Here is an 18,332-nt window from a genome sequence, read left to right on the forward strand (position 1 = left end):
CTGTACCTGGCTGGACACAAAAATATGGCGAAGCCCACGTCAACATTTTTGGGAAAAATTAATTACAAAATTAATAATAATTTAGGGACTGCATCTTTATTAACCCCTCAATTGTCATTTAGTGTTAAAATAAAGGATTTTTTAAAAAGAAAATTGGCGTGGGATCCACCATCATTATAGTCTCTAGCGGAGGTTAAGCAGACGGCTGGGGCAGATGTTTGAAGTCTGGGAAGGGGGTAATACCCACGGAGCTTCCCAGGCTACTAATATCAGCCCCCAGCTGAATACCTAGCCTTTACTAGCTATTAGAATGGGGGACCCCCCCAAAAAATGACGTGGGGTCCCCCCTATTTTAATATGTTTATGAGTGACAGTTTTCCTGCTATATACCTGCATGTCATAAGAATTTAAATTAAAAAAGGACCATGTTAAATTCAAATCTGTTTTTTTTTAATTTTTACCGGTGTTTGGTATGCGTTGGAAAAGGGGTAGTCTTATATGGTGAATATATCCTAAACTCTATATTTTAACAGGAAAGTAGGGGGGTCGTCTTATACACCAGGTCGTCTTATATGCCGGAATATACGGTATATCAAATAACAATAAAAAATAAGTATCCTTTACCTCTCATCTCTGAGTTGTTTGATCACCTCAAATGCACAAAAATCTTCATTAAGCTCGATCTCCATGGCGCATACAATCTGATACGGATTGCCAGGGTGACGAGTGGAAGACAGCAATCAACACTCGAGATGGCCACTACGCGTGATGCCCTTCGGACTCTGCAACGCACCAGCAGTCATTCAAGAGCTAGGGAATGACATCTTCCGAGATCTTCTATACCCATGCGTGGTAGTGTACCTGGACGATATCCTGGTGTTCTCTCCAGATGTGCCCTCACATCGGAGAGACGTTCGACAGGTATTGCAAAGGCTCAGGAAGAATCGTCTATATGCCAAATTCGAGAAATGCGTTTTTGAGCAGACTTCTCTTCCATTCCTGGGATACATAATCTCAGAGACAGGTCTCAAGATGGACCCTGAAAAGGTGTATGCCGTCCTACAGTGGCCCCAACCTGAGGGACTGAAAGCTATTCCGCGATTTCTGGGACTTGCTCATTATTACCGCCTGTTCATTCCTCATTTCTCTTCCTGGACTGCTCCCATCTCTGCCATGACCCGCAAAGGGGTTAATCCCAAGGAATGGACTCCCGAGGTGGAAGGTGCCTTCATGTCCTTGAAACATGCCTTCTCTTCTGCTCCGGTGCTACATGATCCTCACTGTAAATAGCAGTTCTTCCTGGAGGTTGATGCCTCTTTCTCAGGGGCCGGAGCAGTTCTCACCCAGAAATCTTCGTCCGGGCGAATGGTGACCTGCAGCTTCTTTTCCAACTTTTTCTCTCCTTCGGAGTGCAATTACTCCATTGGAGATCGGGAATTCCTTGCCATCAAACTGGCTCTGGAGGAGTGGCGGTTCTTATTAGAGAGGGCTATACATCCGGTGGTCGGCTACATGGACCATAAGAGTCTCGCATACTTGCAGTCTGCTCAATGATTTAATCCTCATCAGGCCAGATGGTCTCTGTTCTTTGCCCTCTTCAATTTCACTCTCTACTTCCGGCCGGCAGATAAAAATATCAAGGCTGACGCGCTCTCCCGATCATTTCTGTCTACTGACCAAGAGGAGGAGCCTCAACACATCATTGAGCCCTCCATAATAATTACTGTTGCCCCATTTGATCTGTCTCCTCTTCCTCCTGGTAAGACTTTTGTGGCAGCTTCGGATAGGAAGAGGGTCCTACTCTCGGGTCATTTGTCTAAATTGGCAGGCCATGCTGGTTAGAGGAAGACGCTTCTGCTAATTTCCTGACATTATTGGTGGCCGACCCTGCGCAAGGACGTTGTGGTTTTTGTCTCTGCCTGCTCTTCCTTTGCCCGAAACAAGATGCATAGGCAACTTCCAGCTGGTCGACTTCTTCCTCTACCTGTGCTTTCCGCTCCGTGGCAACATATTGCGATGAATTTCATAACGGATCTTCCTGTATCGGCCAGTTGTACTGTCATTTGGGTGGTCGATGACCGCTTCTTCAAGATGGCTCACTTCATTCCCTTGCCGGGTCTTCCCTCTGCGCCATTGCTGGCTAAAGACTTCATCCTTCACATCTTCTATCTCCATGGCCTACCTCTTCGTATAATCTCTGATAGAGGAGTTCAGTTTACTTCACGCTTCTGGAGAGCCATGTGCAAACTTCTGAATGTCGCAGTCTAATGGCCAGGTTGAGCGTATCAATCAGATCCTCACAGCTTCCTCTGGCACTTCGTCAACGCTCACCATAACAACTGGGTGGAATTTCTGCCTTGGGCCGAATTTTCCTACAATAACGATGTGAGTGAATCCTCAGCCATTTTTTGCGGTGGACGGACAGCATCCCAATATTCCATTTCCTGTTGACAATCCTGCTTCGGATTCTCTTGTCAAAAACTTTTGTGAGATTTGGGAGGACACTAAGTCTGCGCTGCTGCAGTCCTCTGATGCTGACAAGAGACGTCTGGACCAGCCTCTATTCCGTCCAGGGGGACAAGGTCTGGTTATCCTCCAAGTATGTCTCAAGATACCTTCATACAAGATGAGTTCGTGGTTCATCAGTCCTTTCGAGATTGAGTCAAATCAATCCAGTGGCGTACAAGTTGAAACTCCCTGCCTATTTATGGATCCTCAATTCCTTTCATGTGTCTCTCCTCAAGCCTGTCATCCTCAATTCTTTCTCTGACAATCCAGGTACCACTCCAGCTCCAGTCTCTGCTGAGGACATTTTTGAGGTAGAGAACATTCTGGCTACCAAGAGGGTAAGAGGAAAGACTTTCTTTCTTGTGAATTGGAAGGGGTTTGGTCCTGAGGAGAGGTCGTGGGATCCCAGGGAGAACATTCATGCTCCTCTTCTGGAAAAATTCTGTGGGTTTGAAGAAGAGGGGGCGTAAAGGAGGGGGTACTGTAGTATTGGCGTCTCTGCCTCCTGCCCGGCAGAGACATTGATCCCCTCACCGCCGCGGCGCCGGTGTCTCCCGCTCCACCGGCGGTCTTCCACGCTGGCAGTGTCTGGGGGCCCGGGAACTGTGCTTAGGGTGCGCACCCGTGCTCCCTGTACTCTATAGCGCCACCTATTGGAAGTAGCAATCTTACAAGTCACAATCAACCCTTTAACGAGTCGTGCAATATGACTTAGGATAAAAGCCAAATCAGAATCTCAATTTGCAGACACGGTGTTTCGGGCTGTTGGCCCTCATCAGTGCAAAGTATGAGATCTGATTTGGCTAGGTGAGAACTCCCTTCCAATAGGTGGCGCTATACAGTAGAAGTCCTCTTTTTCTCTGAAGAGGTAATTTGCATATTAAATTTCCCAGAGGAGCATTGCATGGCGAATAAGCCTCCTTGACATGCCAGAGCTGGTGTGTCACTCTCCATAAGGAGAAACGCTAGCCCTTAGACCTCAGTCCAGAGCCTCTCACCTAGCCAAATCAGTTCTCATACTTTGCACTGACGAGGGCCAACAGCCCAAAACACCGTGTCTGCAAATTGAGATTCTGATTTGGCTTTTATCCTATGTCAAATTGCACGACTCGTTAAAGGGTTGATTGTGACTTGTAGGATTGCTACTTCCGATAGGTGGCGCTATAGAGTGCAAGTCCTCTTTTTCTCTGAAGAGGCAATTAGCATATTAAATTTCCCAGAGGAGCATTGCATGGCGAATAAGCCTCTTTACCTTGACGTGCCAGAGGTGATGTGTCACTCTCCATAAGGAGAAACGTTACCCCTTAGGCATACTCACATACATTTTGGCAAACTGCAGTCCAGCTTTTTTTATGTCTCTGTGTCAGCAGTGAGGTCCTCCTGGGTCTCCTGCCATAGCATTTCATTTCATTCAAATGTTGACGGATAGTTCATGATGACACTGATGCACCATGAGCCTGTAGGACAGTTTGAATTTCTTTGGAACTTGATTGGGGCAGCTTATCCACCATCTGGACTATCCTGCGTTGCAACTTTTCATCAGTTTTTCTCTGCCATCCACGTCCAGGGAGATTAACTACAGTGCCATGGGTTGTAAACTTCTTGATTATGTTGCGCACTGTGGACAAATGCTGCCTTTTTGCCTGGTGGATACAGACAGTTTCCAAAAACTGATGGCCGTCAAAGTCCCCAGTACCAGTTGCCCAGTCGCCTTTACTTCTCTAAGAAAGCTGTGCCTGCGCTACACTAGTATGTCGTAGACAACATCGCACCTTCCTTGAAAAAAAGCTATGTCCTCCAGGATGCATTTCACTACTGACCCCTGGTTGAGCAAGCATGGCCAGGGGTGTTACATTTCGCTGACTGGGCACTGGGTGACTCTAGTGGCTGTGGGGTCAGGCGGGGAAGGGGCTGCTCCACAAGTCTTGGAATCGCCAAGGCTTGCATGACGCTTGGGGATGGAGAACTAAACCACTACATACAATAAGATGGAGAAATAAACTACTAGACAATAGGGGCTGGAGAACTAAACTACTAAACACCTAGAAAACCACTAGACATCAAGGTGTCACTAGACACCAAGCCTTGGAATCCCCAAGGCTTGCGGGACAAACCTCTGTACCTAAGGGTATGTGCCCACGATGCGCAAATGAAGCGGAAATTTGCGCTTCATTTCCGCATGTCCTTTCCCTGGGAAAACGCTTGCGGAATTTGACATGCGTTTTTCGCGCGGAATTTGTGCGTTTTGTACATGCAGAATTGCCTTGCGTATTCTACTGCATTGTATATGGCAATTCCGCATGCGTAAACGCACAAAGAATTGACATGCTGCGGAATTTTCCGCACATCAGTGTTTAAATTAATGTGCCTTGGAAATCACAGTCACACAGCTCAAGAGTTATGGACAGCTATCCGGGCCGAGTTTGAGCAATGGCTGTCTCCACTGAACCTGGAGCCAGGGAAGACTGTGCTATAACGGTGCAAACAAGGTGGTGGCCCTACACTGGGGCAACCTCACACACATGACATGGCTCACATCCTCAACCTGGTGGTACAGCAATTTTTCTGCTACTATCCCGGCTTCAATGCACTGCTGCAGAAAAAATGGTCGCTGTGTGCTTATTTCCGCCTTTCACATCCCGTGGGTCATCGGCTTGCATTGCCACAGAGATCTATCGGCCTACCGGTTAACCGGTTGATATGCAATATCCCGACACAGTGGAGTTCCACTCTACACATGTTGCAGTGACTGTGGTAGCAGCAACTAGCCCTGGTGCAGTATGTCATTTTGCATAGCCTGGACCAATGCAGTACAGACATTGTGCAAATCACGCTTGCGGAATGGGCACAAATGAAGGACTTCTGCACCGTATCAAAATGGATACTATGATGGTTAGCACGAATGATGTCATCATCAGCATCCCTTTTAAGGTCATCCACATGCTGGAGCACACTTTGAATAGTGTGCGGGAGGAGGTGGTAGTCCCAGAGGAAGAGGAGGATGCAGAAGGGATAACAATATCTCTAAGTTCCGGACATTCGTCGCACAGGCGGGTGCCATGGGAGGGTAGAGTACAGCGATCTATGTGGTCTCATGGTACCAGACAAACTGTTAGTGAAGGTGCAGGAGCTGAAGAACAAATGGAGGAGGATGAGGAGGAAGAGGTGATGGGCGCTCAACAGTCAGGAGATGAAGAGGATAATCATCCCCTCTCTGTTGTTCGTGGTTGGTGGGAGGGGACAGAGGAAGCAAGCTTGATTGTTACGCCGCCACCAACACACCAGGGACTTGGACCTCATGGAAGCGCCCGACACATGAGCGCCTTCTTGCTGCACTATTTGCAACATGATGGCCATATTGTAAGGATTGAAAATAGTGCTGACTACTGGGTTGCAACTCTGTTATATCCACGGTACAAGAGTAAATTTTGCCAGATGCTTCTCCCCCTGGAAAGGGACACACGTATGCTGGAGTATCGAAACACGTTTGTAAACAATCTTGAGAGTGTTTTTCCCCAAGACAGCAGTGCGATATGCAGTGTGAATCACATTTCTAGACTTCCAACCCCGGGAACGTCAAAGTCGTCAATGCAAAAACATTAGTAGCAGCAGCAGTGTAAGTGGCAGAAGCATTTTCTGTGAGTTGTTTCCCACATTTTTTAGACCAGCTTGTGCACCAGCACTACAGAGTACAATGAATATACTTATATAGACCAAAATATTTTAAGCACTCCTAAAGCAATAAGAAGCTATACAAACAACTGGAGCAGAACGCCAAGATAATATTAAAATTCTAATTTTATTACATATAATAATTAAAAAATATTTATATAAACATGATAGTTAAAAAGGAGAATAGCAGTCACAGACTAGCAAAACAGGTATTGCTCACAAATGAAAAAATCAATCCATATATAAAGACAAAAAACTATAGACAGAGCAGGAGAGCGCCCTCGGAGGAAGCGCACAGCGAAACGCGCGTCAGGGGTCTCAGTGGAAGCGCAATCAGGTCATGTATTTTACATACACTTTTGCATTTTGTATTTCTTTGATTGCTCCTTGTCCTTCCATATCAACTTATATATTTCACCATCCCATCTGCGATCTTTTCTGATCCATGAATGTTTATGCACATGTTCACTTTATGTAGGATTTTTTTTCCACTGCGCAAACATATGCTCATGAACTACCTGTATTTATGTATTATTCTGTTGGTGACAATATACAGTACAGACCAAAAGTTTCGACACACCTTCTCATTTAAAGATTTTTCTGTATTTTCATGACTATGAAAATTGTACATTCACACTGAAGGCATCAAAACTATGAATTAACACATGTGGAATTATATACTTAACAAAAAAGTGTGAAACAACTGAAAATATGTCTTATATTCTAGGTTCTTCAAAGTAGCCACCTTTTGCTTTGATGACTGCTTTGTACACTCTTGGCATTCTCTTGATGAGCTTCAAGAGGTAGTCACCGGAAATGGTTTTCACTTCACAGGTGTGCCCTGTCAGGTTTAATAAGTGTGATTTCTTACCTTATAAATGGGGTTGGGGCCATCAGCTGTGTTGTGTAGAAGTCTGGTGGATACACAGCTGATAGTCCTACTGAATAGACTGTTAGCTACTTTTTTCTTGCCATAATACAAATTCTAAGTAAAGAAAAATGAGTGGCCATCATTACTTTAAGAAATGAAGGTCAGTCAGTGTGAAAAATTGGGAAAACTTTGAAAGTGTCCCCAAGTGCAGTTGCAAAAACCATCAAGAGCTACAAAGAAACTGGCTCACATGAGGAAAGCCCCAGGAAAGGAAGACCAAGAGTCACCTCTGCTTCTGAGGAAAAGTTTATCCGAGTCACCAGCCTCAGAAATCGCAGCTTAACAGCAGCTCAGATTAGAGACCAGGTCAATGCCACACAGAGTTCTAGCAGCAGACACATCTCTTCAACAACTGTTAAGAGGAGACTTTGTTCAGCAGGCCTTCATGGTAAAATAGCTGCTAGGAAGCCACTGCTAAGGACAGGCAACAAGCAGAAGAGACTTGTTTGGGCTAAAGAACACAAGGAATGGACATTAGACCAGGGGAAATCTGTGCTTTGGTCTGATGAGTCCAAATTTGAGATCTTTGGTTCCAACCACCGTGTCTTTGTGTGACGCAGAAAAGGTGAACGGATGGACTCTACATTCCCACCGTGAAGCATGGAGGAGGAGGTGTGATGGTGTGGGGGTGCCTTGCTGGTGACACTGTTGGAGATTTATTCAAAATTGAAGGCATACTGAACCAGCATGGCTACCACAGCATCTTGCAGCGGCATGCTATTCCATCCGGTTTGCGTTTAGTTGGACCATCATTTATTTTTCAACAGGACAATGACCCCAAACACACCTCCAGGCTGTGTAAGGGCTATTTGACCAAGAAGGAGAGCGATGGGGTGCTACACCAGATGACCTGGCCTCCACAGTCACCAGACCTGAACCCAATCGAGATGGTTTGGGGTGAGCTGGACCGCAGAGTGAAAGCAAAAGGGCGAACAAGTGCTAAGCATCTCTGGGAACTCCTTCAAGACTGTTGGAAGACCATTTCCGGTGACTACCTCTTGAAGCTCATCAATAGAATGCCAAGAGTGTACAAAGCAGTCATCAAAGCAAAAGGTGGCTACTTTGAAGAACCTAGAATATATGTACAATTTTCATAGTCATGAAAATACAGAAAAATCTTTAAATGAGAAGGTGTGTCCAAACTTTTGGTCTGTACTGTATGTACTGAGGTCGTTCTCCTGCTCTGTCTATACAGTTTTTTGTCTTCATACATGGATTGATTTTTTCATTTGTGAGCAATACCTGTTTAGCCAGCCTGTGACTGGTATTCTCCTTTTTAACTATCATGTTTATATAAATAATTTTTCATTATTATATTTAATAAAATTTGAATTTTAATATTATCTTGGCGTTCTGCTCCAGTTGTTTGTATAGATTCTTACAACAGAGTACAAGTCTGACATGTGGTAAATAGTGTTGAGCATTCCGATACTGAGTTCCGATACTTTTAGAATATCGGATACCGGAATCGGAAGTTCCCATAATGCAATGAGCCAGTGTGATTTTATTCAGCCAGTGAGGATCCTAAGAAGTGTGGGCACATCCTGTTAGGCATGTTAGGCCTTTGGCTTAGGTGCCTCCATCTCGGTATCCGAGTTCCACCAACGTTTGCTGGTCCTTGGTAGTGCTTTCTGGCACAGGTACCTCCTGCTTAGTAACCGGGTTCCAGTACCGTCAGCTGGTCCACGGTAGTTCCATTGGCTCTTGTACTTTCTGCTACCCATCCGGGTTCCAGTACCGTCAGCTGGTTCCCGGCAGTGTCTTTGGCACGGGTACTCCCTCCTGCCCAGCCTGGTTCCAGCACACCAGCTGTTTCCGGGTAGTGTCAACGTCACTTTGCCTCCAATACGTTGTCCTGTCGTGATGCGGTCGGGTTAGCCAACTCTATGGTGTCTGCAGTTTAGGTGACTCCTATGTGGGCTGCAGGATCTGGTAATGAAGGCTGGTTCCATAGTGCCAATAGGACAAGCACCCCCTGTAGGACTGTGGGTTTCGGTAACTCCGGCCGTCTCGCGGCCTTGCTACTTTTTTTTTCATGTGTACCTTCTGCTACCAGTACCATCATCTGGTTCTCGGCAGTGCCTTTGGCTTAGGTGCCTCCTTCTCGGTATCCGAGTTCCACCAGCATCTGCTGGTCCTTGGTAGTGCTTAGTAACCGGGTTCCAGTACCGTCAGCTGGTCCTCGGTAGTTCCATTGGCTCTTGTACTTTCTGCTACCCATCCGGGTTCCAGTACCGTCAGCTGGTCCTCGGTAGTTCCATTGGCTCTTGTACCTTCTGCTACCCATCCGGGTTCCAGTACCGTCAGCTGGTTCTCGGCAGTTCCTCAGCCTTCTTGTTCCTTCTGCTACATTTCCAAGTTCAAGCTTTTTGAAATGGTTTTTGGTAATCACTGTGGATCTCCCTGACGACGTCCCTGAAGACCAACCCGAAGAAGACGACGACCCTGAAGACGACGACCCTGAAGACGACGACCCTGAAGACGACGACCCTGAAGACCACCCCGAAGAAGACGACCCTGAAGGCCACCCCGAAGAAGACGACGACCCCGAAGACGACGACCCCGAAGACGACGACCCTGAAGACCACCCCGAAGAAGACGACGACCCTGAAAACCACCCCTAAGAAGACGACGACCCCGAAGACAACGACCCTGAAGACGACAACCCTGATGACCACCCCAAAGAAGACCAAGAAAATGACCCTGAAGAAAATGACCAAGAGGACAAAGAACAAGAAGACAACCACCAAGATACAGAAGAACAAGAGACAGAAAACCAAGAAGCGGAAGAACAAGAAGCTGCAGAACAAAAAGCAGAAGAACATTAAGCATAAGACTAAAAATCAGAGCAAAACATATTATCTTAATTATAAGCAGAAGAAGACTAAGCAGTGTATGGGGGTGAGTCCGTTCCTCCTCATGGTGCCCCTGGAAAAGACCTGCTGCTGCAGGCCAAACTGAAAGCGGACAAATCCTGTTGTAGATCTTTTGTGACAGGCAGAACGGAAGGTGTAATCTTCAAACTTTTAGGGATAACAACTACAGGAATGCCTATTACAAATAAGAATATGATGAAGAAGAAGAATATGAAGAAGATGAAGAAGTAGAATATGAAGAAGAATAATAGTTGAATAGGAAGAATATGAAGAATGTAAAAAAAGAATAATAGGAAGAAGGTGAAGAAGAAGATAGAATAAGGTGAAGAAGAAGTTGATGAAAAAGATGCTGTTGCTGAGGATGATGAAGGAGAAAGTGTGGGAGAAGTAAAAAAGAAGGTGAATATCATGGAAGTAGTGAAACATAAATATCTGACAAAATATAAAAAAGCTTAACATAGTCAATATCTTTGTAACTCCGAACGTCTTAAAAAAAATTAATTCCTGCTATTCCATTTGATTGGGCTAAACCTCTATGCCTTTAATGTCTCCGCCACCTCGCCCAATACATTCTACATTATTCTTAGTTGTTTTCCTTCATGTAGAATTAACCTACAAGGAAAGAAAGGGTTTATTTTCATTCCGATATTTGTGTCCCATTGACTTGCATTGGTTTCCAGTATCGGAATAGGCGATATCCGATATTTTTGGGGTATCGGTCCAATCCAATCCGATCCGATATTTCACGATATCGGAAGGTATCGCTCAACACTAGTGGTAAACGACTGGAGAGGATGGTGCTGTAGTATCTCAAGCTCAATATCAATACCATCATGGAGAGTTTGGACCTTTTTATATTTCGGTCTTCAAAAATGGAAGAGTGACCTGAGCTCACCTGTCACGCCTTGGAGGTTTTGTCATGCCCGACAGCCAGCGTTCTCTCAGAACGTGTCTTCAGCGTTGCTGGTGGTGTCCTGATGGATAAGTGCATCTGGCTGTCCCCTCAAAGTGTAGACCAGCTAACTTTCATCAAGATGAACCAGTCATGGATCTCCAATGACTTTTGCACTTCAGTCGCAGACTGAACAGACTAGGCGATGGTGTAGTTTTTAGTGTGCTGCATTGATCTCGCGCTATTGCAGTCTGTGACACCTTTGTCGTGGCTTCTGTGCCGGCTGTTGCTACTGCTGCTGATGTTACAGGGTGGCTGTCCCATCAGTATTTTGCATCTGTGTTTGCCCTCGCCTTTATCATGGGGTCTGCTGCATCCTGCTTGTGGTTTGGTAATCTGACCTGGTGTTGGTAAGGCCTGTTTCTTTTCTATGATATTTTTTGAATTCATGTCCGTTCTGTACTCCGTTTTTAATACCATGCTAATAGCACAAAGAATGTAGATTTTGAAATGTGGACTCCTGGCTGGAGCGCAATATTAGCACAAAGGAATTAAAAGCTGAAATGTGGTTTGGTTTCTGGACCATGCTATTAGCACAATAAATTTAGATTCTGAAATATGGACTCTTGGCTGGACCACACAATTATCACAAAGGATTGATCTGCTGGAAGGTCGATTTCACAGTCACACAGGATCGAGTTTAGAGAATGAATACTTAATTGAATTAGATTAGTGGTGGGAAAGTTTTATTGTCCCAGTATCCATGTAAGATCAGAGACCTGGTGCCCTTCTGTCTCTGGAACAGATTCCTCAAATATTGTGGAGTCATAAATCCCCTGGCACATTTAGTCCTGTGTGGATAGTATCAAAGACTCCAATAAGTTCGTATTCCCAAACCCTTCAATGATTTTGTGATTTAAAGTTGTCTTTTAATATGACAACTTTCATATTGTTTGTATTGTGTCCTGGAGCACAGGAATGTTTGGCCACAGGTAAAGGGTTTGTTTTTATCTGTAATTGTGTGGGGATGAGACCTCGTCCTTATACATCGTACATTCACATCATACACACACGGCTCTGCTCCATCCATCCTGTACATCCCTCCTGACCCCACACATAAACTTCCCCTCAGTCAGCACCATGACAACCAGCACAGCAGAGTCCTGCATCCACTGAGGCCCCTGATCATGTGACCCCTGACTCCTCCCCTCCTGTGACATCATCACAGGTCCTGTGCGCACAGAACAGCCATATATCCAGTGTGCGGCTCTGCAGGTGGAGGTATGTGGAGATTCCCCATTACTATTAACCCCCTCAGTGCCGAGCCTGTGATAAATCTCTGTATGTGACTATAATGTGATTCTGTGTTATACCGGGGGCAGGATGGGGCCATGACTGGATGTAGTGATCATGTGAAGCCGGTAACAGCTCCGGAGATTTCTTACATGGGATCTTTATGATGTTACATCGTCATCTTCTCCCCATTCAGGTCCCTACAATATCGGATCCTCTCAGTGGAGATCTTCTATATAAGAATTTTCCTGATTGACCCATCAAGGATGGATAGGGACAGGGACAAGATGGCGGAGAGGATATTACACCTCACCCTAGAGATCCTCTTCCGGCTTACTGGAGAGGTGAGAGATTCTGATGACGTCACATTACATCATTCTTATCTATGGGAATAACAGATGGACAGAACTGGAGAGGTGAGGACTCTGGAAATGTCTATAGTGAGATTTATTAATGTGTCTCTCCATAACCAGGATTACACAGTAGTGAAGAAGACCTCTAGTGAACGCTGTCAGGACCCTGTATCTGAGGAATGGGGAAGACCCCTGAGCCCAATCACGAGGCCTCCATCTCACCCCCTGATACATGAGGACATCAATGACCAGAAGATCCTAGAACTCACCTACAAGATGATTGAGCTGCTGACTGGAGAGGTGACACTGCTGGGAATGCTGGGACATTATACAGTAACGCTATGAAGGGATCGGGGGGATGACGGTATCATTATATGTGTCAGGTTCCTATAAGGTGTCATGATGTCGCCGTCTATTTCTCCATGGAGGAGTGGGAGTATTTAGAAGGACACAAAGATCTGTACAAGGACTTCATGATGAAGGTTCCCCAACCCCTCTCATCACCAGGTAATAGACAGGACTAAATATTTACGGCCTATAATTATCTGTAAAGAATGAATTCAGTCCCTGTAGTTGTTTCCTACAGATCTATCCAGTGAGAGGACAACACCAGAGAGATGTCCCCGTCTTCTTCTTCCACAAGACTGTAAACAAGAAGATCCCGATGTTCCTCAGGATGATCAGGTAGATGGATAGAAGGTGTCATGAGATCGCCCTATGATGTGTATAAGGCTGTGAAGGTCTTGTGTTCAGTCTTGTTTTATCCACCAGTATTCTACACTGAATGGACAATGTATTAGAAACATCGGCACTTTCCTGATTTGAGTTTCATTGTGTGGAGTGAGACCTGTGACCCCACAGTGTAGTATAAAATGAAGTGATGAGTTATCAGCCAGAATCCATGTTAAAAATGGAAGAGTGAGTGATCTGAACGACTTCAAACATGGGCATCGATGCTACATTAGCCAGGACCAATATTTCAAAAACTACCAACCTTGTGGTGATTCTCCTTGCAATGATATGAAGGCTATACTGACAATATTGTGATCACAGAAAAACATCCAATATCAACATTTAAAGCTGTTGGAGGTGGATTAATAATGTGGGAACATTTTCTTGCCTAGTCCTGGCACCGCTGATATCTGTAAATGGAGGTTTGGACACAAGGGATTACATAAGTATTATGGCAAACCAAATTCATCCCTTCATTGAAGCTGTTTACCTTTTGGTAGAAGAGCCCACAAGGGTCGAATAATCAGTGGGCAGCGTGAGGGGGACAGTTTGCAGAGGGGGCCGTATGAGGTATGGAATGTGTGGAGATCATAGTGCATAAGTGAGGAAGGTGTTGTAGGTGTAATCCATAAGTGAGGACAATGCGGCAGTTGCAAATTTGTTCGGAATAATGATATTTAAGCAAGCTGAAAAAACATTTCACTCAACGAACGTTTTGCTTGTGTATCTGGCGATTTACAGCCTGTTTTAAACAGACTATTTTTTTTTGTCGATTATCGGCCAGTATGAATGCACATTAGAGATTTATTAAACTTTTCTGAGCTTTTTATATATGTTTTAAGCCCAGAGCAGATCAGCGAGGGCCCAGTTCTAGTTCAATTGCTCAAAACAATTGGTGTGTCTCTCTGGAGAGCACACACAGCGCAGAGCGGATGCAGTAGGAAGTCATAGGCTCCTGTCTCCTGTCCTGTGCACTTTTAAACCTTCTTTTGAGAAATCCGTGGGGTCTCAGGACCCAAACCGACACCAAACTGCTCAAGATTAAAAGGCTTAAAAAAAATTAGATATCCTTTAAAAGTTTATGTGTAAGTGCATGTAATGTAGTGTGAGTGTATTAGTATACTCACCTACTGCTGCTCTCTCCTGAGTCCATTGCAATTCTCTGCTTTCCAGTGACATCACCGCTGTGCAGACTGTCCGGGTCACACTGCTCTGCATGACCTGGAAGTGACTTTTTCAATATAACGCTATGAAGCGGCAGAGCTAAGCTCCATGGGCTTTCATTGTAGAAGAGACTTCAGGCTCACACATAGAGTATAGAGTGAGTCTGCTAGTCAAAATTGTGGTGACGTCAATGAGAAGCAGAGAAGAATGTTGTTAGACAACGTAGAAAGCTGCAGTAAGTGAGTATATTAATACACTCACACTACATTACATGCACATACACACACATTTCATGAATAAAAAACTTAGTAGGAGTGCCTCACAGCCTGATGTTGAATGGTAACTACAACTCCCATCATTGCCTTATCATTGTTAAGGACATAATGGGAGCTGCAAATTCATGCCACACAATTGTGTATGCCGGAGGCTCACCTAACATTAAATTTGATAGCTGTTCTAAGTTTGGTGCGATATTCCTGTACTGATGATAATTCTGGTGCTGTATTTATGTACTGACAATGGATCTGGAGTTGCATTCATATATTGATCTGGAGATGCATTCATGTACTGATTGTTCTGGTGCTGTTTCTTTATTCTGCTGGTGGTTCTGGTGATTAATGGATGTCCTGATGTTGGTTCTCATCCTGTATTAATGTAGATTTAGTAATCTTTAAGTTACTGATACAATATCAGTGTGCTGTTCGTTGCACACATGAACAACACAGAGACTAAAAATACAACTGTCAGAATGAGGACAGATATATCAACTGAATAAGTGTTTGACTAAAGACCCCATACACGTAAGGTAGTTGTCAGCTGGCAGCAATCTCGCACAACTGTCGTCCTATGTCCCTTACTTTGCCAAGCTCTCTTTTGTTTTCAATAAGAGAACTTCTGCTAGATACAGCTCTGGCAAAAATTAAGAGACCACTGCACAGTTTTCTAAAAATCACCATCTCTACGTATAGCAGGACGGGGGGGCCATATATACCAGGATGGGACTAATATATATATATATATATATATATATATATATATATATTATATACATACACAGCGCTGGCAAAAATTAAGAGACCACTGCACAGTTTTCTGAAAATCCCCATCTCTACATGTCTGACAGTCATTCCATTCCAGTGTTAGTAGAATTCCAACCAAAGTCCACCTCATTCTACTTAATGTGCTTCTGATTAGGTGATCACCTGAACCAAATCTTATGTAATGAGGGAAAGTATAAACAACACTGCTGTGGTCTTCACAATCCTCTTGCAATAGGACAAGCTGGATGGCAAAACAAGTGCTAGGAATAGCCCAAAAGTAATTTGAATGAAAAAATAACTTTTTACCATGCCAAAGGAGTTGAAAACAAAAGTCTTGAGTGAGGAAAAGAAGGGCTCAATTCTGGCTTTACTAGCAGAGGGATGCAGTGAGCGTCATGTTGCCTCCATCCTTAAAATTTCGAAGACGGCAGTCCATTACAACAAGGTCAAGCAGCAGACATTGGGGACAACAAAGCTACAGATCGGCAGAGGGCGAAAGCGACTCTCCACTGACCAGGATGACCGTCATCTTATTCGAATGTCACTCAGCAACCGCAGAATGACATCAAGTGACCTACAAAAGGAATGGCAAATGGCAGCTGAGGTGAAGTGCACAGCAAGAACAGTTCGTAACAGGCCCCTAGAGGCATGCCTCAAGTCATGTAAAGCTAGAAAAAAGCCTTTCATCAATGAGAAGCAAAGGAGAGCCAGGCTGGAGTTTGCCAAAGACCATAAGGATTGGACCATAGAGGACTGTAGTAAGGTAATCTTCTCTGATGAGTCTAATTTTCAGCTTTGTCCAACACCTGGTCGTCTAATGGTTAGACGGAGACCTGGAAAGGCATACAAGCCACAGTGTCTTGCACCCACTGTGAAATTTGGTGGAGGAGTAGTGATGATCTGGGGATGCTTCAGCAAGGCTGGAATTGGGCAGGTTAATCTTTGCGAAGGACGTATGAATGAAGCCGCATACAAGGTTATCCTTGAAAAACACTTGCTTCCTTTTGCTCAGGCAATGCTCCCCAACCCTGAGCACTGTTTTTTTCCAGCAGGACAATGCCCCATGCCACACAGCTAGGTCAATCAATGTGTGGATGAAGGAGCACCACATCAAGATCTTGTCATAGCCAGCCCAATCTCCAGACCTGAACCCCATTGAAAATCTCTGGAATGTAATCAAGAAGAAGATGGATAGTCACAAGCAGTCAAACAAAGAAGAACTTCTTAAACGTTTGTGCCAGGAGTGGCATAAGGTCACCCAAAAGCGGTATGAAAGACTGGTGGAAAGCATGACAAGACGCATGAAAGCTGTGATTAAAAATCATGGTTATTCCAATAAATATTGATGTCTGAACTCTTCCTGAGTTAAAACATGAGTAGTGTTGAGCGATACCTTCCGATATCGGGAAATATCGGATCGGATTGGATCGGACCGAAACCCAAAAAGGATCGGATATCGCCAATTCCGATACCGGAACCCAATGCAAGTCAATGGGACAGAAATATCGGAATAAAAATAAACCCTTTCTTTCCTTGTAGGTTAATTCTACATGAAGGAAAACAACTAAGAATAATGTAGAATGTATTGGGGGAGGTGGGGGAGACAATAAAGGCATAGAGGTTTAGCCCAATCAAATGGAATAGCAGGAATTAATATTTTTTTTTAAGACGTTCTTTGTTACGGAAATATTGACTTAATTTTTTTTATATTTTGTCAGATATTTATGTTTCACTACTTCCATGCTCTTCACCTTCTTTTTTACTTTTCCCACACTTTCTCCTTCATCATCCTCAGCATCAGCATCTTTTTCATCAACTTCTTCTTCACCTTCTTCATCTTCTTCTTCTTCACCTTCTTCGTATTATTCTTTTTTTTTACATTCTTCATATTCTTCTTATTCAACTATTATTCTTCTTCATATTCTACTTCTTCACCTTCTTCATATTCTTCTTCTTCATCATATTCTTATTTGTGACAGGCATTCCTGTAGTTGTTATCTATAAAAGTTTGAACATTACACCTTTCGTTCTGCCCGTCACAAAAGATTTACAACAGGATTTGTCCGCGTTTAGTTTGGCCTGCAGCAGCAGGTCTTTTCCAGGGCCACCACGAGGAGGAACGGACTCACACCCATACACTGCTTAGTCATCTTCTGTTTATAATTTAGATAATATCTTTTGCTCTGATTTTTAGTCTTATGCTGAATGTTATTCCGCTTTTTGTTCTGTAGCTTCTTGTACTTCTGCTTCTTGGTTTTCTGTCTCTTGTTCTTCTGTATCTTGGTGGTTGTCTTCTTGTTCTTTGTCCTCTTGGTCATCTTCTTCAGGGTCATCTTCTTGGTCTTCTTCGGGGTGGTCTTCAGGATCGTCGTCTTCGGGGTCCTCGTCTTCTTCGGGGTGGTCTTCAGGGTCGTCTTCTTTGGGGTGGTCTTCAGGATCGTCGTATTCAGGGTCCTCGTCTTCAGGGTCGTCGTCTTCGGGGTCCTCGTCTTCTTCGGGGTGGTCTTCAGGGTCCTCGTCTTCAGGGTCCTCGTCTTTGGTGTCCTCGTCTTCTTCGGGGTGGTCTTCAGGGTCCTCGTCTTCAGGGTCCTCGTCTTCGATGTCCTCATCTTCTTCGGGGTGGTCTTCAGGGTCGTTGTCTTCGGGGTCCTCGTCTTCTTCGGGGTGGTCTTCAGGGTCGTCGTCAGGGAGATCCAGAGTGATTACCAAGAACCATTTAAAAAAGCTTGAACTTGGAAATGTAGCAGAAAGTACAAGAAGGCTGAGGAACTGCCGAGAACCAGCTGATGGTACTGGAACCCGGATGGGTAGCAGAAGGTACAAGAGCCAATGGAACTACCGAGGACCAGCTGACGGTACTGGAACCTGGTT

General features: G+C 44.6%; 1 protein-coding gene across 1 annotated transcript in view; it reads left to right on the forward strand.

Annotated features, from left to right (window-relative positions):
- The first annotated feature begins 12,372 nt into the window (after positions 1-12,372).
- Positions 12,373-18,332, forward strand: part of LOC141270741 (uncharacterized) — an 80,013-nt gene continuing 74,053 nt past the window's right edge. The window contains exons 1-4 of the mRNA XM_073680843.1: positions 12,373-12,516; positions 12,646-12,825; positions 12,909-13,032; positions 13,112-13,209. Coding sequence (XP_073536944.1) covers positions 12,439-12,516; positions 12,646-12,825; positions 12,909-13,032; positions 13,112-13,209 — 480 coding nt within the window. The 5' untranslated portion in view covers positions 12,373-12,438. The remainder of the gene's footprint in view (positions 12,517-12,645; positions 12,826-12,908; positions 13,033-13,111; positions 13,210-18,332) is intronic.

This window comes from Phyllobates terribilis, unplaced genomic scaffold (genome assembly GCF_046119375.1).
Source record: "Phyllobates terribilis strain yellow unplaced genomic scaffold, ASM4611937v1 Scaffold_5__5_contigs__length_657084704, whole genome shotgun sequence".
NCBI lineage: Eukaryota > Metazoa > Chordata > Amphibia > Anura > Dendrobatidae > Phyllobates > Phyllobates terribilis.